The sequence below is a fragment of the Trichoplax adhaerens genome, genomic scaffold, assembly GCF_000150275.1.
Source record: "Trichoplax adhaerens TRIADscaffold_5 genomic scaffold, whole genome shotgun sequence".
Classification (NCBI taxonomy): Eukaryota; Metazoa; Placozoa; class Uniplacotomia; order Trichoplacea; family Trichoplacidae; genus Trichoplax; species Trichoplax adhaerens.
In genome coordinates, this window is record NW_002060947.1 from 5,663,480 (window position 1) to 5,686,935 (window position 23,456).

The 23,456-nt window shown below is 32.8% G+C and overlaps 4 protein-coding genes across 4 annotated transcripts; 2 read left to right on the forward strand and 2 right to left on the reverse strand.

Moving 5' to 3' along the window:
- Nucleotides 1-1,322: 1,322 nt before the first annotated feature.
- Nucleotides 1,323-3,847, forward strand: TRIADDRAFT_56669 (uncharacterized protein; the record flags this gene model as incomplete). Its single annotated transcript, XM_002112506.1, has 9 exons — nucleotides 1,323-1,399; nucleotides 1,626-1,671; nucleotides 1,823-1,916; nucleotides 2,188-2,227; nucleotides 2,371-2,392; nucleotides 3,046-3,105; nucleotides 3,323-3,375; nucleotides 3,630-3,696; nucleotides 3,791-3,847. The coding sequence occupies 9 exons, from the start codon at nucleotides 1,323-1,325 to the stop codon at nucleotides 3,845-3,847; spliced, it is 516 nt and encodes a 171-aa protein (XP_002112542.1).
- A 286-nt stretch (nucleotides 3,848-4,133) lies between these two features.
- TRIADDRAFT_56670 (uncharacterized protein) lies at nucleotides 4,134-10,318 on the reverse strand (the record flags this gene model as incomplete). The annotated part of the gene is made up of 15 exons (XM_002112951.1): nucleotides 4,134-4,889; nucleotides 4,965-5,180; nucleotides 5,310-5,433; nucleotides 5,532-5,602; nucleotides 5,704-5,802; nucleotides 6,006-6,055; nucleotides 6,463-6,563; nucleotides 6,702-6,787; nucleotides 6,870-6,981; nucleotides 8,068-8,135; nucleotides 8,297-8,959; nucleotides 9,379-9,517; nucleotides 9,724-9,757; nucleotides 9,935-10,085; nucleotides 10,220-10,318. The coding sequence occupies 15 exons, from the start codon at nucleotides 10,316-10,318 to the stop codon at nucleotides 4,134-4,136; spliced, it is 2,769 nt and encodes a 922-aa protein (XP_002112987.1).
- Nucleotides 10,319-17,439: 7,121 nt separating this feature from the next.
- TRIADDRAFT_56671 (uncharacterized protein) lies at nucleotides 17,440-18,027 on the reverse strand (the record flags this gene model as incomplete). The annotated part of the gene is made up of 1 exon (XM_002112952.1): nucleotides 17,440-18,027. The coding sequence occupies one exon, from the start codon at nucleotides 18,025-18,027 to the stop codon at nucleotides 17,440-17,442; it is 588 nt and encodes a 195-aa protein (XP_002112988.1).
- A 3,004-nt stretch (nucleotides 18,028-21,031) lies between these two features.
- TRIADDRAFT_56672 (uncharacterized protein) lies at nucleotides 21,032-21,685 on the forward strand (the record flags this gene model as incomplete). The annotated part of the gene is made up of 1 exon (XM_002112507.1): nucleotides 21,032-21,685. One exon carries the CDS (start codon nucleotides 21,032-21,034, stop codon nucleotides 21,683-21,685), a length of 654 nt encoding a protein of 217 aa, XP_002112543.1.
- Nucleotides 21,686-23,456: the final 1,771 nt, after the last annotated feature.

Here is a 23,456-nt window from a genome sequence, read left to right on the forward strand (position 1 = left end):
TGCAACTAGTGAATGTATTGTAAGTAAGGAATTAATTATAGGACTAGTAGGAAAGAGCACTGCGTAAACTCTGTACGAGAATGTAACATAAATTTGAGATATTATACTACAACATAGCTCGTCAAAAAACAGGAAATGTATAGCTAACTCTAGATCAAGGGACCATTTAAGTAGGATGATGATGAACAAATTTTATCTGTCATATTCGATTCAGAGACTATACATAGAGTTTTTCTATATTACTGAGACTAGAGAAGCATGTCGGAAAGGGAAAAAGGTACAGAATAAAGATCGTAGATATAATATTAAGCTACTGCATGATATACTATGTCGGTAATACATTAGTAATAAAATGAATAAATTCATACTAGGTCTATTTTAAAGATGAAACGATAAACAAACCCTACATGCAAGATTGACTTTAGGCCCTATACCGGCGATGGCTTAGAATATCATGGCATAAAACGTCTATATATCAAACACCATCAAAAATAATAGACAAACTCGATTTGCAAGATTGATCACTGACGTAACACTGGTTCTAGGCTAGAATATCCTAACGAATAAACTGTACATGCAATATCTAATTTTAGACACCATCTTACTGCCTACTTACAGTCTTATACTATCGGCAATGAATAAATTTATGACAAGACTATAATAGCTTATGAGGCTGATGATAGCTATTGGCGATATGGATTTCAGACAGTATACTAGGATGCAGACTGAAATATCGTATTAAATAGGAAATAGGTTTTGAGTAAATTGTGCTTGATATTAAGTATATTAAAACCTGGCAATGTTATAGAGACTAGCACAATGGCATGTTATGGTTACGCCCTTATTTCTAGACACTAGAAATTGATACTAGTAACTGCTATTAAAAGTCGCAAACATAGCAATTAGCTATAAATAATCACTAAGCGGTTAGCGAATCTTCTCATTTCTATCATTAAGTTGGAGTTCCTACTGGGTCATCAAGATATTTTTAATAGTATAGCGTAATATGATTTTGTTCTCCATACCATCGGCTATTGAATGCGATAATTATAATTATTGGATCAGTAGACGTTTCAATTCCGATCAAAATCGAGTATAGTTGTAGCATTGCCTGGATATAGAGTGGATAATCGATAAAGAAGAAATACCGTAACATTCCTTCTACTAAGAAAGATTAAAATAGCTAATCGAAATCGATCCTATCTACTATGATTGTTTTAACTGTCAAGATGTTACAATATTAATCATTGACATTATTTACAACTGGATCTTCAAGTAATAACATTCATCTATTAATCGAACTATTAGCCATCTGCTAGAACATGCAAGCCAATCATTCCAATTGCATCGCCATATTATTTAATCAAGCTACAAGTGAACCTGTATGCATGTTACTATGGTAAGCAATAATTTATACAAAATAGTCATCTTGAATCGTTGAGGGAAATATCGGTAAGTTAGTTGGCCTAATGATAGTTATGAACTGCAGAATAAATACTCTATATTCACCAATGCAATTTGGCTGGTAGAACTGCACTAGAAAAGATGATAGTGTAGCAGTTATCGCTTTCTATGAGTTATATTAATACTCTTATAAATCCAAATTTATCCTCCATTATTTCCAGGTCTATTGCTAATGGCAATACTCAAGTGTTATCCAATGATACCAAGGTTAAAGAGATTTGTAACTACAAAATATACCGTCGAAATAAATAAAAGCAAATCCTCACTAACTATTTAACCATAATAGATTTTAGTATCCTTCTTAATTCTGCTAAAGAGTATAACCTTAAACAATTACTATAACGTTTTCAATTTACAGTTTAACTTTTACTTAAATGATCGTCGAGAGGTTAGCCAAGCATTACACCAAATTCGACTTGATCTTATGGAAAGCTGCCCTGCTGCTGTGCAAAGTAAGAAACGATTCACGATAAGCAATACAGAACAAATTTTATTTATACGTGAAAGTCCTTCAAACATATTTTCTTCCATAGAAATGAATAATTTTACCTGCCGTTTATCGATTTCTTACTATTCTACTATTTAGTACCCTTTGAAATCCTTTTCGTAGCAAAGGAATCCTAATTTCTACCTGTCACTTTATTATTATCCTACTAACTGCAATACAGATAACTTCTTAACATCGTTAGCATTATAAAAATTGAACTCTTTTTATACAACTAGATGTCTATGTTGTACACCATGTAACTCATGAATTTGCAAGGTAAGAGTATTAAAGTACTCACTGCTAGTATTAACCTACTTAAATCACCAGCTAAAGTCAGAACTATTTTTGTATTAACGACATCAAATTCGAAATGGGATTCTCTAACCCTTGCAACAAATTCTGCTTCTAACTGTTTCCAGATCTATGGACTTAATCATCAACGTAAGTTTAAAGTCAATTTTTCTTATGATAGACTTTACTATGCATAGCATTACGCTGCTTATATCGATGAGTGTTTAATCCGTTTCAAATCGAATCAAATGTAGTTTTATGAATCTCTCTCATTAATGAAGCGCTACATAAGCTATATCCTTTCACAGAAAATTGCTAAAATACTTTATTGCGAAATAGATCTGATTATGTTCTACGTGCAATCTGAACTTTTGATTAGGTTTAGCTTAACGGATTTGTATGCTAAAGCTGCTAAATCGATAATATTTTATTTACAAATCAAGATTTCGTATAATAATTAGTAGTAATTAATAAAGTCGCCTAATGCATCTGTAGTTGCAGCCTTTTTTCAGCTTACTTAATGCTACTTGTAGACTAAAACGGATGCGATATGGACTATAAACTACTTTAGAATTTGAAAGAGTACTTAGATATCATTGTATAATGATTAGTCAAATCATGCTGTCAATTAATATAGTCATACCAATTTATATCGGTACATATACGTTTAAAATCTTAATCATCTGTCCAGATAGCAGCATTTTATTGCTACTATGGTTCAATAGACATAAAATGGGTAAATAGTGCTACGCTTATTCAGTTAGTTGATGTGGCATTAAGCATATATACTTATATTCATACAGGTTACAACCAATACAGCGAATAATCGTATAATCAAAAAGTTATTACCTCCTAAGACGATGGTGAGTAATATTTTTATTTTATCATTAATCTGACAAGGCATTATGTAGAATGTTAGATTTACAGTTTATAAGTAAGGAATGAAACTGAATTTCACTACATCTCATGATATAACCATACGAAAATTCGAAATCATATATAATGAGCTTAGCTACTATAAGTCGTTTCGAGAAAGATATAGTCAATATGGATGAAAAATCGGCTATTTTCATCTTTCAGGTGGTTCAAATCGATTCGCCAGCCATAGTCTATTACATGAACACGGGACATAGGTAAATAGATATTGACTAGCAATCATTCTCCTATTGCTTATGTTATACGAGTGGTAAGTATATTTGTAATCATTTTGATCAACTTAAGGAAGATAGATTTATTTTCCAAACACTCGTAAAAAAATTAGCATAATTTTCGACTTTACTGCTAATACAGTTATCAGTAATACATACTATCAGGGCTATCGCTGTCTGAATTGATGAGAAATTTTCAAATAAAATTAAGAAGAAATTATAATCATTGTTAATTGCAGATTTTCAATCCTATCTTGGGTAGATAAAATGTCACACCAAGTTTTTATTGACTGCCTACAAATTCAGGTAAATGGGTTGAATATCGTTTCAAGTTATATATAGACGAAAATGCCGCCCAATAAAAATAACTAACTTCAATTCTGGGTGATTTCTAACCTAGGAAAAGAAGAAAGAGCAGATATTGTTAAAAAATCTTGGACCTAATCCACGTTTATAAAAGAAACACCATATCGTCTTATTTCATTATGTTACAGAATTTATCTCTAAAGACATATTTTTAAGGTTAATCCTAATTCTAATAAGCAGTTTTTACTGTTATCTATATTGCTATGAACTCTAATAATGTTCAAATTATGAAAAGCAACACGACAAGTTATATTGCTATTTTATCAGCTATAAAAAGTTTTCTAGTTCGTAATTGTCATATAAAATCTTGTTGTATTGGTAAAATAGTTTACAATTTTACTAGTAATAAAAATTACTATTTTACCTTAAAATTTATTCTAAACGATAGTGGCATTAAGTTTTCGTTTTCGTAACTCATCGATACTTTTAAATCCATTATCGCCATTTAATGTATTGGAAATTTCAGTTTGCTTCGAAAATAAATTAACTAATGATTTACTTCTTGTTCCGTCGAACATTAATGTTTGATGGCAGCATAATGTACCATTATTGAAGCATTGATTTAGTTGAATATATTGGTTATTGCCAGCATGTAAGGAATCAGCGCGTTCCTTTCTTACTCTTTTATTCTGTAGCATTTCATGGTTGGTGGTGGTATCTTTAGTGATTTTAATAGCAATATCTACATTTCCACTCCCATTCAATTTATTATCCGTATCATAATTTTCTCTGCTCGAGCATTCTTCAGCATTTGTGGTCTGCATCAATTCAACTCCGTCACTATTACTATTTTGAAGGCTTTGAGCATTTTCATATGCGTAATCATAACTCGTCGTTATTGGATGTTTTTCTGTTGTAGTAACTGGCTTTAAGAAGGATGATCTACGTCGTATAAGCTCATCAGATGATTTCGATTTATAAATGAGTTTCTTCTTGTTTCCATCAGGGGGTATTTGATATGTAGCAATGAGAGCTTTTAACTCCTGTTCTCGCTTACTCGTTCGCCTTACTAAGGGGTATGGGTTTTCCTGAAATTGATAAGATACTTTATCCAAGAGTTGATCGATGATATTTCGATTCTTTTTCGTCATAGACTGATTTTCGAGACTAAATTTGGAGCGTAGTTTTCTGCCCTGTAAGAAATAAAATAGCTCATTATTTAAAAGATAATTTAATTTAAGTTATAAGATGTTCTTCACTCTTTAAACCAATAAAGGATAGCTTAGTGTTATATTTATTTTCTCATTCTCAACACTTTCCTCAGTAGCTCCATGCACTGCTGCCATCATCATAAACAACTGTTGTAATATAACGTCAATATCAACAGTCTGCTTGTCCTCACAGAAATAATGTGCTAATCTTTGCGATTGCTTCTCCATAGTTTTAGTCATGATCGTAATAGCATTGGACTCCCTTTTGTACTTCTAAACGGGATAAAAATGAGATTAAAAATTGCATTTTAGGAATTATAAAACAGGTTTGCAAGCAGCCTTCCATGATATAACTACTGTCCAATGATCTAATTTTACATATAATTCCGAACAAATTATTACTTCTACGAATTCAATAATTTTTGTCTTAATCTCCGGTATCAGCTCCATTTCTGCACCACATCGAAGTAGCAGTAATTTAGACTCCAATGTCAATATTGAAGATTTAATTTCGCAGTAAGGCAATCTACAGTTAAATGTAGAAAAAAAATTCGTATAAAACGTGCAAGTATTAACGGTTCAATTATAGAGTTATTTATTAGTTGAGCAAACTGAAAGATATACTTGATGCAACTTTTCAGAGAAGGTAGAAGATCTAGCCAAGACAAGCAATGACTTTGGCTATCAATGATGTGCTAAATTTAGGGGAAAAATTGAAATTGAGTTTAGTATTGAGAATTCATATTGCTATGTCATAAAACGATATGTTGCAATTCAGGAGCATTCGAATATCGACCTTGACAATATAATCAATGAGCAGGTGATCTGAGTTATCCATCGTTGTGTTAATTAATGCAATTAGCACTTTCAGAGAAAAGCCTTTAGCAAATTTTCCCTGTGTGATTAATAATACAAGAAAATTGATCTGCTTACAAGAGTGATTGATAGGTAAGCACTACCGTTAAGAAACAAGGAGAATATTGATTAGGCCCTATTTGGATCACTATTATCGGACTAATCCAGTACGCTGTTATATAGAATAACTTTAATCGTTGACATATACACAAGCGCTACCATTTTTGTTATTTGTTGACCAACCAATAGGACAACTTCCATAAATTCAACCAAAGACTGGCTCTCAAGCAAATCTATTGAAGATACAAAAATACAAAATTGTCAATATTATCGAATGAGAAAAGATTTTATAGTTTAGGACAATTATACAAATCCTTAACGATCAACTTTAAACGAAGTTGTAGCTATCTTGGATCATATAGGATAATTATTAACTATTTTCGTCTATTATGTACAGTATGAGGAAATTTGCACAAAAATTACATGATTATGCAAAATAATAATTATAAAACATGGTACAGTAGTCTATAAAGGATATTTATAAAGCTCGTTGACATAACGAGAGAAATTTTAGAGATAGTATTCTGAGAATTAATTAACAACTCAATCTGTGCAAATTGAAAGTTAATTTAGCTTACAGTGTTATTTTGCGAAAATAAAATGCATTATGAAAGTTAAAATAAAGCTTCGCCAATCATACCTTCTATAATTTTTATATATGAGGACAATGCGCTTTTCCACTTTTCAAAATAATTTGCACACTCTTCTACGGCAATAATATACTTGATCCGGTTTAAATAGCTTTATGTATTATAGAGAATTAAAGTAAATTCCAATCGATTAAAAAAGAAAAATACTACAAAGTGCTAAACTATGGTTAAAATTGGTCCTACATAAGTTTTGTCCTTAAAATAAGAATATCGTTATTTATGATCAAACCTTGGTATATTGATTACTGAATAGAGAAATAAATCGATATAGCCCAGGCTTAGCTTATTGGTAAGTCGTAGCGTTAACTTCTTTTCCTAATAGATACCGCCATGTTAATCGGAATGATTCGATCATCAATTAAAAAGTAGTATTATTAAAATGGTATTGACAAGATACCGGCTCAAGTTCTTCCATAATCATTTGAAGTCGCTGAAATATGCGAATTGGAAGTTGTTGCCTATCGGCGTAACGAATAGCCTGGAGAACATCTTCCGTATTGCTGTTGTAACTAGTTGCAAGTAAAAAAATTGATATCTGCATTAATACTTTTAAAATCATTTTAAATCATATTTTTTTACGAAAGTGAATAGAAGATGGTAGATTAAAGGTATAAGTCAAGTAGAATTATTCTAGCGTATAATCATTTCATAGATCATCAGAGGGGTAAAAGAGTGATCTTTTCAGCTATTTTAAGGCAATGAAACGTATTGAAAGTACAATGCCAACTCTATTTTATAATTAAAAGTAGATTTAATGCCGTCGTACTTTTTAAAACAACAAATGCTGGTTAAGAAGTATATTCATTTCATGATTAAATGGGAATGCCATAAGTTTAAACGCATTCATTTCTACTGTTGTTCTAAAGCAAGCAAACTGTCCTATCCGTTCCATAGCTTACTAAGTAGGATCAAGTACCGTAATGACAAAACTTCATAAGGTCTCAGAATAGCACTATGGTCTTGAGTAAATGAAGTATAGGGCGTAATACAATATTAGAGAAGTGTTTGTTCCAATGTTCTCTTCAGCACTGATGACTCTGAAAGGTTTTGATAGCATAATTTTATAGCCACATAAGGGAAGTTGCATAATACTATTTTCGACTACTCAGTCATGATTATTATGACATCATTGGTGAGAGATACTACTGGAATTCATGGGAGAAAGCCAGTTTTACAGTTGTTAGAGGTGCTAATATTGGCAAACTTTATTCTCCCATAGCATAAATTTAGACCTATCAACTGCTAGCATTGATCATAAAACATAGAGGGCAAAAGTTTAATTAAGATCCGGAATAAAGCTATCTACAACTAGCTATAATTAATGGGAGTTGATACTTGCAAACTTGCTCTCATCACTTAGGACGTATTCGAGTAGAGATGAGGTAGCAAGATGACTGGAAAGAATACTATTAAAAATTATGGTTGGCCGATAATGATAAATTTTCAGAATTTTACTCCAGACTGCTACTTCGTGGTTATAAAGGTAAGTACGAAAACTACCATAAATTATTTCCTTCATAGCTTTGAATAAGCAGGAAATACGTAATTGAAATTGCTATCCTTGTATTCCTATAATTTGATAAATATTTTCTTACCAAGTCGTCAATTGATGTAAAAATATTTTTGTTACGAAAATGATTGGATGATAAAATTGACTTCCTGCCTATTAAAAGTAGATGCAAGTTTCATCTTAAAAAATACTTACATACTTCAGCTACAAATGACGAAAACAAGTTTATAAGACTTCATCGAATAGGTTTTCAATCTATAGAATCAATCACTTTGACATATCGATCGTGCATTACCGTTAAACTTTCTATTTACCTTATTTAGCTTAAAACCTGAGGTGATTTCTTTCTTTTTACCGTTAAGTTGAGTATTGAATACGCTATCAGGATTAGTTAATGGACTCTGTAGGGGTTTATTCTGGATTAAATTCCAAATGCTTTGTGGATGGATTTTAGTTACCGCTGGTAAATGAATCCAGTATCTAGGCTGCCATTGCATCTTTCGAGACGTACAAGATGAAGTAGTATTATTATTATCATCGCATCTATCCCGCAGATGTAATTGGGGAATATCGAAATGATCGATATCGGGCAAACTGCTAGCATCTTTATAGGTAGGATTCACTGATAAATGGACAGTAGCAAGTTTATCTTTACTTAATAATGATGGACGAATGATAGTTGTAGTAATATGGGTTATTGTAGCTATAGGTGTAGTCTTTTTTAATGTAACTGTAGTAATTTGATGGTTCTCTTTGTTAGAGGTTCGAACATCTCTCTCTGTCCAGTTATCAATTAAAGTATGCTGAGAGTTTGGAAAGTACGCTTTAAATTGGCTGGACTCTCCATCATTTTCAATTAATAATTTTTCTGTATATTTCCAGATGCTTTCAATCAGGCCGATGTTAGAATGATCCATGAGCAAGAGTAAATTTTGAAATAGAGCTAGGAGAGTCTCTCGACTACCAAGGCAATGAGCCTATATATCAAAATGGATTGTTATGGTATATATCGATATAGCTCTGATAAACTGATATAAAATAATAGCAAACATCTAGAATTATCAACCATGCGTCAAATTTACAGTTTCGATAATTTGGAAATTATAGTAATAAATTCAAAATTTATCTAACGAGTAAAATTTAAAATTACGGTCTTAAAGATAATTGAATTAGGAAATACCCGTCTTCTCGTATAACAAGAATAACCACAGCATACATAGTAATGAAGTTAACTAAGGTAAATAGATCCAGCTAATAGTGCCATCTAATTGAACATTTATCTAATAACTATACGAACGAAATTAATGCATCTAATGCGATAGCTTAATTTCGACAGGGAAAATAATTATAATATAAAAGAGTTATTACAGGATTAAATCTTTACCACTATTCTAACCTTGTCCAGAACTGCGTGGATCAATTGGATTGGATTAGTCAAGTCTATACCATCCATTTCAGCAATTGCTTCTTCATCGGCATGCCAATTTTTAAGAAACTGATTGATTTGGAATGTTAATTTTGGTTCATGAAGATTTCTAAATCAGGATTGCGTTCGATATAATAAACATTTTAATTAAAAGTAAATCATAAGAATAATTATGATATCCTCCTGTTAATTTCCTTTCTTTGTTTTTACTATCGTAATATAATCACAAATATTGACTTGAGCCTCAGTCCTAATTCGTTAATAATACGACGCTGGAGTGATACACCGAAAAGTAATAAAGCTTTTAATACTTACCTCATTTGCCTTATAACTAGTGAAAAATTTTGACCTTAACATTTATAAAAAAGGAATTAATGAAAAGATAAATTAGAGAGTTGCATTGCCTTAAATACAGTTTGATTCTAATTTATAAGCAACAAATTTACCAACAATCTTAGTCTATAAATTGCATCAGAACGAGAATGAATACTATTACATAAAACAAAACATAGTTCGAAATTCTTACACCAGATCTTGCTACGCAGAATAATTCTGGCTCGGACGTCCGTAATAATATTTATAACGCAATTAATAAAGAGTAGGCAGTTGTGATTGAGCTGATGATTGCTGATTTGTAAGTCTTTAACCACACCATGAACGAACTGTTCAATATAATTCTACTCAAATAACATGATGCTAAATTAAGTCTTAAATCAAAAATTGAAACTGTTGAAATTGAACTTTTCAACAGAATGCTATGGCATAGTTATGTCTGAGGATGAAAGGATATCCAAAATTGATGATGCTTTACCTGTTTTGATGTTATAAGCTTTCGAACTGCTTTTTCGCTTTCATTCGAATATAAGCATAATGCTGCTATCAATTGATAGACAACTTTACGAATTGCCATATCTTCTGAACCTAAAACTATGGATTTATAAGTATAGAATTGCTTATTCATTCAAGACAGTGCTAAAAGCCCTCACAAATTTCTGGTTTTCTCAACATCACCGAGTTTAATTACTGTGTTAACATGACTAGCTGGCAATGCCGATAGAAGTATGTCAAGGCTAAATAGAATACAATAAGGCTACTTCCAATACACTTAATATTAGCTGTTACTACTTGATAATTATAATTAATCCAGTAACTTAATATCGAATTATAGGATCAAGATATAATGCACATATGTCAAGTTTGGACCATGTGTTTGTGATTAATCTTTATCAAATATCGGTCACAACAAAAAACAATAAAGACAACTCTCAACAATCTTTATGAAAGAGCGGAAATCCCATAATGCAGTTTTTAAAAGGCTAGGTAATTTATCTCTCTACGTGGTGTTAATTAATACCACTAGACGTTGTAGGAACTAAGATCCTGATACGTAGTATAAAGCAGAGATGGTTAAAACCCTATTATCAGCCGCTATTCTACCGCTGTTTCGTTTTTTATGCAAACTACTCCAAAATTGACCTATATTAACTATCTAATTTACTTTCGATCGAATAAGGACTGTACGTTTATATGTCTCATTCTTTATAGTTTTTAGATTTTCCAATCCTAGACAGTCCGTGCCTTACATAATGCTAGAATGACATAATTAGAAAAATGAAATATGGCTTCTGAAATTAATATTGGGTAATAGGCGCATATTTGTGCGGTAAATTGTCGCAATTTGATAAAGAATTAGAAGTTATGATTGCTCAAAAACGCTTGAAATGAAGTAGTATTTAAATGGCATTATGCGATTTAGTCATATACTGTACAAAAAAAAATTAAGAGTAATTTTACTAAAGAACGAATTTAATAGTTACGATTTGCTCATCAGAATAGTTTGAAATATGTCCGGCTTTTTATTTGTATAGGAAGCAAACTCATATTACAAGGGACAAAATTAGAGGTACGATTTGTTTGGAGTAGCTTACAGTTTAAAATATGTCCGGTAATTTATCCGTACTAATTAAGAATTAATTCTAAATATAATAGATCAAATTAGAAATAGAACAGTAATTTAGTTAACACTGCTTGAGGTATGTTCTATAATTTATTTTTGTAACATGACTGATTGTAACTGTAAACGTGTTCTTTAAATTTTGATATAGCGATTGCTCAAACTTGTTTAAAAGACATTCTATAATTTATTTTCCTAAAAAGACTGATTACAATAATAAAAATGTTGGTTAAATTTAGACAATTGATAGCTAAAACTTGATTAAAAGACATTCTATAATATAGTTTATTTTCGTATAAAGACTATCTGGAACTGTAAAAATGTTCTTTAAATTTAGATTAGGTGATTACTCAAACTTGCTTAAAAGACACTCTTTAACTCCAAATAACTATGTTAAATGGATTTGTTCAAACGCTATCGCTGTAGTATATGCTTCTTTCTTAGTATTAACTCGGTATTATAGCTACTTATTGGAACGCCATGACAAGATTAGATAAAAAGCCTTTGGTGATAATTGGAATTAATCGGATGATCTTATGTCATTGATTAAGATTTCATTAAGTTAATTAAAAATGAGAACTGGGATGAACAAAAATTGTTTGCATTAATTATGTGCCATTAACCTAGTACAGCTAATTTGGATTATGTTTTTATATCATATTTTGAGAAAGTCAAAATGATTGAATATGTTAACTATCATTACACTTTAATTGGAACTTATTCCTCATAGATGATTAAGGAATAAACTTTATCGATTCTGTAAACGAAACAGCTATCTAAAGTTATGTCGTAGTATAAGACTGCTACGGCAAATAACGAAGTAACTTATTTCTGGCAAGCCTAGCTGCAGAAATTGTAACCAAAAACTACAAATTGAGTTACTAATGTATAGTATAGCGACGACATTCATCATACCTAAGAATTGTAATCGTCGTAAAGTTATAACACCCTACTACATACATAACATTATTAAAGTATTATTACAAATTATCAAAGTAAATAATGGAAACTACCATTATTTTACGTATTTTCAAGCTGGCTATTCATGAGCAGATCCAATGTTAACATATGGTCTTGTAAATTGTAAGGGAAAAGTAAAAGTTAATAATAATTATAATTACATAATTATTTTTAAATTGGATAATAAACTAGTATTACCTAAAGCTAAAATTAACACAATTTAGAAGCTTAATCAAAGTTTTAGAGATCAGAAAGAATGAGGTATTCCTATTTCGTCAAAACATCTTGATTCAGCTATATTGACATAGTATAATAATATGAAAATGTAGTATAAATTTCCTAATTAATGAACCATAACGTCTTTAATAAGCAGTTAATTTATGTAAAGAAGGAATAGAATTAAATTAATTTTTCCCGTTTTCATCTCCTTCTTTTCTCTTGGGATCGATGCTTAAAAGTTATTATAAATCGTATTATCTTCCGTTATTAAACTAAAAATTCGACGTAAAAATGTCTTGAAAAATAGGTTAATAATTATACTGTTAGTTACGATAAATATGCAATAGTTTACTTATTAATGTGCAATTAAAATTGTGAAAAAATAGTTTGAAATTGTAGCATACAGTAAGAAGCTAAAACAAGATGTATTGTAATTCGTGAGTACAAACAACAAAGAATCACTTTTATAGAGTAACTTAATGAGAATTGTGAATATTAAATTAAGGTCAAGATTTTCTTATGTACATCGAATAGACGTTAGACTGATTCACTCAGCAATTACTTTAAAATAATTTTCTACTTAAACTTAAAAAGTTGAGAGTTTACATTAATTTTGGATGACCAGCAAGGTCTGAATTTAGTTCAATGTTATTATTCGTTTTTTTAATTAATAATCTAGTTTGTGTACGCGTGCATAAAATAAGCGAACGCATAAATTTGACGACAGAAAGAAATCTAATATGGAGGGTATCAAATTACTGTTTCACGCAAATGTGATAGGCAAGGATTTCTTTTAAAGAAAGATAATAATTTTACAAATTGCGTGCAATTTAATCTTATTTAAATTCGACTAGAAGTTACAGCTAGGAGAAATCAATCTATCAAGACTATTACTTACCCTGAAAAAGTTGCTGAATTAAAAAGTGATTGTGTGCTACGTGATCCATTCCTAGCTGATGGTTCATTAGTAATTTAACACAAGCGATTGCAAGTTGTCCTTGGCCATCATTTTGACACGATAATGTAGTACAATTTGTTGTCATCCATTGAAGGAGTTGAAATAACCCACCACGATGGATAAATGTTTCAATCCATACCTTATTTTTATTCGTTAATTCATCTTTAAGGCTATCTAATAGCATCATTGAAGGATGCAGCTTGATAGAATCGATTAAAGTCGCCATCATTTCTTCCATGATGGGTTTTGTATGCAGACAATGGACTGTTTTAACTTATCGGAAGGAATTACTGTCGTCTTGAAATGACGATTTTCGACAACTCATTTCAGGATATATATAGCAGCCTTTTTATAATATCAAATATCGAATATGTTGGCTTGAGAAATTGATTAGTGTTCAATTACTAACTGAACAAATACTAGTATCAATTAGCGTATATATTATATCATCACCGTGTCCTATCGACGCTTAATTGAATATTGAATTGGTCTAAATTAAGCAATTGAATGAAATAATCAATCAATGTGAAATTAAAGCTTGCAATTGTCAAAACGAAGAATGGTAAATAACAATATATTCAATAGATTAAGCAAAATCTTTTAGGAAATATTTACTAATGACGACATAGAGCCGAGTAAGTTTATTATTGGAAAGTAAATAATACGTAAATTCGAGAGGACTCATATTAAATCTATTACGAAATATTTCCTAGTTTTGATAAAAATTAGAATGAACGATCGTGCCTATTGTGAGTATTGTCAGATCCAAATGCTATTAGAAATTACGCAGGTAGTATACGTAGGAGATAGAGAGGTACGGCTACACTGTAACTTACATGTTACCAATTTCATCATTAAAAATAACGTCTGCAGACTAAAATCGTTGTGTCAAGGTATGTGCTATAAATCAGCCATCTTCTACGGACTTACGTAGCACATATATTTCTATCCATCAATAATAATTTGATTATTCCCTCCAAACTTTATGATTAATTTGTGGTTACACGCATATACTGATTTAGTGCCGATGTATTACATTATCAATTCCGGATGGATGATGCCGAAGCAAATTGGTTATAATTAATCACGGAACCTAGAAATATTGGACTTACAGCAGTTCTTCAGTGTATAGTATTGAGGTATAATCGTTCTTAAATCTCGGTAGATTAAAGAAATGATATATAATTGCATATTACGGAACTACGTTTCCAATATTCAACTAAGAGCTATATTTTAAGTGGTATAATTTCTTTTAGTATTTAAGTTAATAGTACGATTTGACAAAGTTACAATCTGTCATGTTTGTAATGCTTTAGCTACGTTGACCTCCTTTGATTGTTCACTTGCTTTATGCTATCTTATTTGAAGTCTAAAAATAAAAGCTAGTTATTGCTTTTTCTTTTTGTTATACATTGCTAGTGAGAACTACTAAAATAAAGTCGTAACATAAAGTAAGTTGTACTTTTAGAGACTGTTCTTTGAGTCTATTTAGGAGGGTAGTTCTATATTATGCCGCTTAGACAGTTGTGATACGGCACTAGATACAAATTGAAGCCGATATTAGAAAGACAATTTATAGTAATTTTATTTTAATGCAAGTCATGGAGACGTGTCTTTTGCTTTTTATGATAAATTATACAGCAGTTGATTCGTATGTTTAAATTCATCAATTGATATCTTACTATTCACTCCAGTTATTGCAAGCAGCTCCATTGCATGATAAAATATCAGGTTACATTTATCTATCTCGTATTGCGGGCTTTTTAAAGTTAAAATATAAAATTACTGCTTATGTCATCGCTAATGAAAAGTTCTAGATTTAATACGATACTTTTATTTGTCTCTATGAGCAGTACAATAATCATTCCTTACGCGATGGAGTTAGCACGATCAATAAGTATGGTACCTAATATACTAGCCACCGATGGGTGTTATATGACAAATTTACGGAAATGCTATTCTACTGCATACTATGAGTTTCAAGATACACATATTCCAAGATAAGGTAAGGCATTTGACTGGTAATTCAACAGTCAATAATTTCAATATTAAACAATATTATTGCAATTTCGGGGAACATTGCCATTGATTCATGACATAAGACGAAAAAGGGACAATAACAAGAAATTTACTAACGTTTAAGAATAGCGATAGGCTCGTATAACTAAACTTACATTTACTACGGCAACATTGTACTATGGTATCATTGATAATTTGTGCATTCTGTTATAAATTGACGTACTCGTATATAAGGTATTCTTGTTCCATAGTGCATAATAGTATAAGTGTTGGCGAAGCTGAAAATGGTAAAATACGTAGAATTCACATGCCCTACGTAATTCGAAAGGAACGATAGCTTAATTAGGAAATTGTAGAAAAAAATATCATACAAGATAGACCACAAACGATGATCACATGAAATAATTGTTTATTTGTAAATAATCATTAATTGGTGTAAACTGCTTCAATTGCTACATTATAATTCCTTGTACGTATATGTTGCAGAATATTAATTACAGCAATGACTTTGCAGATCTGTAATTTAAATATAGTACTTTCAGGCTTCGTCGCTGTATTCGTAATCTACGCTAAAATTACTCATCGAACTTCATTTACTATTTACCTAACTTTCGCAAGTATCCGTGCTACACCTTGTATGACTTTTTCAACACTTTACCTTTTACAAGCACAAACGCAGTACATATTGTACGTCGAAGCCTACCGTATTTCGAGGAATTTTTAGGCATAGTGACTTGCATACAGCTAGCTTTCTGGAAGCATAGGTGCGTGCTACAAGAGTATCTCCAGGGATTGGAACCATCTGGAGTGATTACTTGCTTGACCTAGTACAGCGTAAGATTCTTTGACTCCTATTCGCACTGTTCGATAAAGAATACGGAGTACACAGCAAATACAAGTATAGTCACTTGTTTAAAGCTCAAAAGCAGTGGATATTTAATTAAGTGGACATCATAAAATTATTACACCTGTCGTATGTATATCGCCGAACCACAATGTATTGGTTATAGCTTATTTTATTATAAGATAGGCCGTATTCACAATCATTCCTCTTTCATAGGAATCTGAAAATGATATTGTTTACAAGCAATATGAAGAAGTATATCGTGGTAAATAAATGTTTATAGACCAATTGAGTCTTGAATATACTAGTTTCGATTACGAAATAGCAGTTACATTTTTCGATAAACACGAATATAAATGCAATTATTAGTAACATGATAAATACCCTTCCAAGCATGAAGATGCGATGGTAACCCACTGCCGTAACCTTAGCATGTCAGTACCTTATCGCACCTAGCAATTTATAAATTATTCCTTTTTTTAACATCATAGTAATATATGTATATATACAATTCAATAATCTGTTTCTGCCACTTTGATACTATTTTTCCTGTAAGAATACACTACCTAGAATAAATCAAATTTGGTAGTATAATTGACATACGTCTGTCTATAAATCTTTCGGCAACAAAAGACTTATCATTCATCCCACCAAGAGTAACAGATTGCCACGATTTCAATAAGCAGAGCGTAGCAGCCGTTAACCTGTGAAACATAATAACTCTAAATATTCAATTTCAATCAGGCATAATAATATGTTTACTATTGTACGTATGTCATCGATCAAGGCATAGTGGTAGTCTTACAAATTATGGTAAACATCTTTGTGATTGAACAGTCTAAGGTGCAAACTAATTCTATAAGACATATAGCACAATCATTGAGCATAATCGTTCCATGTAGAGTACAATCAATACTTTACTATGCAGAACTAGGAAAGATTACAAAATGATACAAGAATAAAAAAAAAGCACGCTTGATAAGGCTTAGACAAGAAATGACCTAAGCGTACCGTATGAAATGTTCAAATGGGAACGATTAAAGATAACTGTGCAAAATACGATTCCAACAGGCTGCTTTAGTCCAGGCCATGCAAGGCAGCATACTGGCTAACGAGGTACTCATAACCAAATATATCATCGTCATCATTAACTGGATCATTTTCATGTTGGGAAAATATATATTGCGTTGTGTTGTAGGGTGTCATCCATGGATGTCTTACTAGTGGTATTTCAGGTTCAGGACCAGAGAAAGTGTCACCAAAACATTCGTCCGATGATTCACTGGTTGCATTTGCAACAGTATATTTGCTATCGAGGTTAGTGGAAAAAAATGCATCTACATCACCGTTATTATCACATGCTTGTATAGTCGAGTTGTCTTGCAGTGCACTTTTCAATTTACGCTTGGGCGGTTGTTCATTATTTTCTTCTATAGGACTGTCGTCTTGCTCTTGACCATAACCAATTTTACGCTTTGTCGTATGAACGAAACGGCTGGACGAGTTCCAACATTGATTTGCGTTACTAGTATAGCTGCTTGAATCATTGCTAATACCGTATTCCGGTAGTACTGGTGTTACGGAGTCTTGAGTATTGAGGCAATTGTCGTCAGGAAGTTGGCATTGCTTTACTTTCCTAAGATCAACTACTTCTTCATTAGTCATTACGCTAACTTGGATCATTACGTCACTGCTACGCATAGGGACTTAACAAGACGGGTGTTTTAAGAATCTTAAAACTGAGGTCAATGTAATTGGCAATAAAGTAAGGACGAAATTGCCTCTATCCTACACTTTTCAATCCTTCAAAGAAATGACCAACAATATCAACGCTACCTATCGAGTCACTAAATGGATGACAGTTGCTAGGAATTTTCTTGAGTTTGTCTAAATTTACAGTGTGAAAGTGACTGCAAAAAGACTGAAAAAAAAGACTGGATGCTAAACTGAGCAATACTGAAGTCAAGCAAGGGAGATAGCCAAGTTTGCTATCCAAAATGGACGTTAAGATCACTGTCAAGTAAAAGATTTTCAATGTACAGGACAGTGAAATACTGAATGGAAATTATCTTTACAGTTAATGGGTGGATAACTACCTTGAAGTTGCTGTTGAAACTTTTTACGGTTGACGTGTCACCGTGTCGACCTTCTCGGTGGCGTGTTGCAATAAGAATGAGGCGACGTTAGACAGTGTAGGTTGTGTTATAGTTTTTTTCTTCATCTCTATGGTACTGTACTGTGCTGTACGGTAGTGTATTTGGCAGTGTTGTGCGTAGTGTAGTGTACTGTACAGTACAGTGTACAGTACAGTACACTACAGTACAATAGTAGAAAATTGGAGAGTTTTTTTAACCGCGTGGTAACTGGAACTGTACAGTACAGTACTATACATCGTACTGGACATTGGGGACTACTGGGTTCTCTAGGGACCGCTAAAGACTCTTTCTTTTGCTTTACAGTGATTCGTCTGACTGATACCTTAGCGTGTACGACAATGAGACGTTTCCAACGTTTGCAGAACGTTGTTTTTTTACTGTAAAGATGGACTTATTAATATGGTTGCTAAAACAAACACTTTACAGTACGGTACACTGTACAATGTACAGTATTGTATTGTAGTTTTTGCTGATGAAGCTGATGATGATTGATGACTTGCAATCCAAATATAGTAACTTACAGTATAATCCATTCAATACAATGCACTGTATTACTGTACTGTACAGTACAGTACAGTACAGTACACCCTGGTCCCGGTTACAACAACATTACAGTACAGAACAGTGCATGAGTGTACTGTACTGTACTGTACAGTACTGTACAGTACAGTACAATACTGTACAGTATGCGGTACAATACGTACAGTACTGTATTCCTTTAACACGTGATCCAATCCATGGGTACAAAATGGATGGCAAATGCGTGGTTAGAGACTTGTAAGAGTATTAGTCTTGGAAACCCCTGGTTTTAATATGTACGATTAGTGGGTAACTTTCTACAATAAGAGACCTACTGTACTGTATGTGTATACAGTACATATGTTCATAACGATTGGTCTTTTGGGGCGTTTTCCTCGTAGTTAGTTTTTACTACAGTATTCAAACATACAGTACAATACTGTATGGAAGAAAACGGATCACATTGAGTACAGTACAGTATGGTACAGTACTGTAATGTACTGTATCAGAGACTAAAACAGTACAGTACTGTACTGTACAGCACAATATAAAGAAAAGAGAGGTTGCTCTCTTTTCTTCCGACTTTACAGTACAATGTACTGTAGTAAGAAAGAAAGATCCAACGACTGTACAGTACTGTACTGTACTGTACACAAAAAGAAATACGATACAGTACACTACTGTACTGTACTACTGTACTGTACTGTACATCAGTACGGTCGCAGTCATGGACGGACGGAATAGACTACTACAGCAGAGTACAGTACTGTATTGGTATTACTACCATTGCCATGGTACCGTCGTATGTGGTACTGCGCAGTAGTGACCACTCGATCGTTCGTATTTGTGTAGCAACGTCCAAAACACATCTAAACAATCTTGTCGCGCTTGTACTGTACACTCTACTGTTATATGTAGACGCTCATTGGCGCAGTCATTCATATCTGGAAAGTGGCTGACTCTTGCTCTTACCATTGGTTAACGATCCACAGGTACAAATTCAAATTGGACGATTGATTGATTAACCAGCTTGGAGATGAAGTCCAATTGTACGGATTCAAGCGGTCAAAGATGACAATCTGTATCTTGATTAGTTTTTTGAGCTTACTACGTTCTCTAGCGGTAAAGTTCGTAATTACTGGTTGAAAATGAACAATTTGCCATGTAGTCGTTAACGTTGAAGAATAGCTGATAGCTTTACTCCAGTTCACTGTTCTAACATTGGCAGTCTAATCAAGCATGCAAGCTCATTGATCACGATACTACAGACTGTAGTCTACAGTACACAGTAGACAATCTGTATCTTGATTAGTTTCTTCAACTTACTATGTTCTCTAGCGGTAAAGTTCGTAATTACTGGTTGAAAATGAACAATTTGCGATGTAGTCGTTAACGTTGGAGAATAGCTGATAGCTTTACTCCAGTTCACTATTCTAACATTGGCAGTCTAATCAAGCATGCAAGCTAATTGATCACGATACTACAGTACACAGTAGACCATCTGTATCTTGATTAGTTTCTTGAGCTTACTACGTTCTCTAGCGGTAAAGTTCGTAATTACTGGTTGAAAATGAACAATTTGCGATGTAGTCGTTAACGTTGGAGAATAGCTGATAGCTTTACTCCAGTTCACTGTTCTAACATTGGCAGTCTAATCAAGCATGCAAGCTCATTGATCACGATACTACCGTACACTCCGTGGCTGATAGCCACAACTGCACTACAGTACTTGCTCAACCCGTTTGATGCAGTCATCATGTCACTAGATAAAGTACAGGATAGTAGCACACCTTATTTGTCACTTTGATAGACTGATTCTATACAACAGTACTCTAAAATTATCACAGTACATAAATACATGTACTATCGATGCTATTGGGTTGCTTGTTAACGTATTTTACCAATTTCATTCATTTTGTAGAAATTTTCTTCCAATTTTGATCATTACTTCACTGCTGAATCTATCATTTGACCTCGTCCTCTCAAATATCAACATGGCACAAAACTTAGAAAATATTTTCCAAGATCATTTATTAAGGGCAACCAAGATGGTTGAAGATCAGGTCGATGCTGAGCTGCATCGATTAGAGACCTTGGATGAAGATGAATTAGAAACCATCAGAGCGAAAAGACTCGAACAAATGAAGAAGCTAAACGCTCAAAAGCAAGAATGGTTTTCTCAAGGCCATGGCTCGTATTCGGAAGTTGCTGACGAAAAAGAATTTTTCCAGGCTACCAAAAAGAGCTTTCGTCTTATTTGCCATTTTTATCGTGATAGCACCTTTAGGTGCAAAATTGTTGATAAACATTTAGCTGAATTAGCCCCCAAGCATGTTGAAACTAGATTTATAAAGATCAACGTGGAAAAAGCACACTTTTTGGTTGAGAGATTAAAAGTCAAAATGCTACCTACCATTGTATTAATTAAGGATGGTAAAACTGTAGATAGGATAATTGGTTTCGACGAATTAGGAGGTACCGATGAATTTTCAAATGAAATGATGGAATGGAGGATCGCTAGAGCTGAAGTGATAAATTACAGTGGTAATATTTATGAGCCACCAACCACTGATTCTAAAAAATCAATTCATTTTGCGGTCAACAAAACTATTCGCTCCCAGGAAGATGATTTCTCCGACGATGATTAACTATACAATACTGTATATATTAACCCTTAATATCTTTCTTTGCTTCTGTGTATGAAATAGCTGTACGCGTATACAGTACCTAAATCGCAACTCTATGTATAGTAGTTAACCGTCGTCTTGTCAATTTAATTTACAGAGCCTTACTGGCCATAAACTCAGCCTGATCGGCTCTTCTGTTTGGTTATCTAGTAATAAGTTTGCTTTTGCAGGTATAATAATTCTAAGATGGCGTTATTTGCGATTTCTTTATTCATTAATCCATGCCACTGTTGAGTTGGACATCAATCGTCAACCTCTGTATGGCTTCAGGATTTTATTAATTCATCAATTTTACCTAAAATAGACTCTGCAGAAGCGAGCAAGTGATGCTAAAATAGGGATTAAGTATAGTGATATGCTCCTTGATTTCGCGTCATTTCTTTGTAGAGACGTTAAGAAAATAGCTTGTGGACTTCAAATACCCATTTTGACGGTGTCTACGCGTAAAGGGATGTCGTCTTAATAATCTGTTATGAGACAATCAGATAAATAGAATATTTATAGAGATTGCATTCATAACGAATTGATATGAATAATTATAATTTAAATTTACAGTAGACCATGTGCATGATGCACTTCTATATAGTACAGTAATAGTGATGATAACGAAAGAATTCATTTTATCCTAGCATCATGTTTACGGGTTAAATTCATTTTTTTTGCGATCGTTGTACTATAACGTCTAGTATAACTTCACCCATTCAATCATCTTTGCTTTACAACACAGCCAAGCAATGTGCTTGTTGCATTATATAGAATTATAATTCGTTACTTATTGTACAAAATGTTAAAATCTCCTCAGATTAATTATATTATATTGTATCTTTCTAACATAATACTCGTATAGCAATGCCTGCTGTAGTAGAAGTATGAATGTATTTATTTCATTTCATGATGAAGGCTCTCAGTAGCCTTTGTCTGATGGAGAGAAATTTCGATTTACCATATCAGGCTTCATGGGATTGCGTAGGATACGAGTCATGATATTTGAAATAAAAATTAAAGGTCAAAGATGGATGACTTACTGCGTTAATAGATCTGAATAAGTTTAATAAATCAATTGCTTTTAAATTAGGGCACCGTGACCGTGCATGAATGATTCAGAAGTATCATCATAATAATACTGTCATAACTAATCCATGAAAAGTCATCATATTGATTGAAGAGCCAACTTGTGACAGTGATAGATTATATAACATGGTTAAAAGTACAAATATGCTATACTAGTCAAAGTATAACGACCGAATGATCCATAGAGGCAAGAGGTAAGATCGGCCAGTAATTAATTCAATAAATAATGTACAATTATGGACTACCAGCAGACCTAATCTTTCTAGAGTCTGCACTGTTGATGCAACTACTTTCGTCGCGGTTTTGTGTGCACACTGTACAGTGTACAGTCTATTACCCATATATCCACAATGTCAAAAGAAATTGGAAACTAGAAGACTCGTGCACTCTATGAATTTAGGAGGCGGAAGGGACGAAATCATATTAGGAGCAAATTCTTACAGCAGAAGGATTTGTATTTATGAAGGCTTTCGCGGCATGGCTACCGCTCCATCTTCATTTACAGTTAGCAGTCGCTGTTCTACTGCCCATACAGTACTAACTGTATCTACCGTCCAGTACGATGACAGCATGACGGTTGTAATCTGGCCCAGTCACGCTACAGTACAGTAGCTTGCTTGGATAAAACACGGACATACAGATATACGGATGGCAAAGGTCG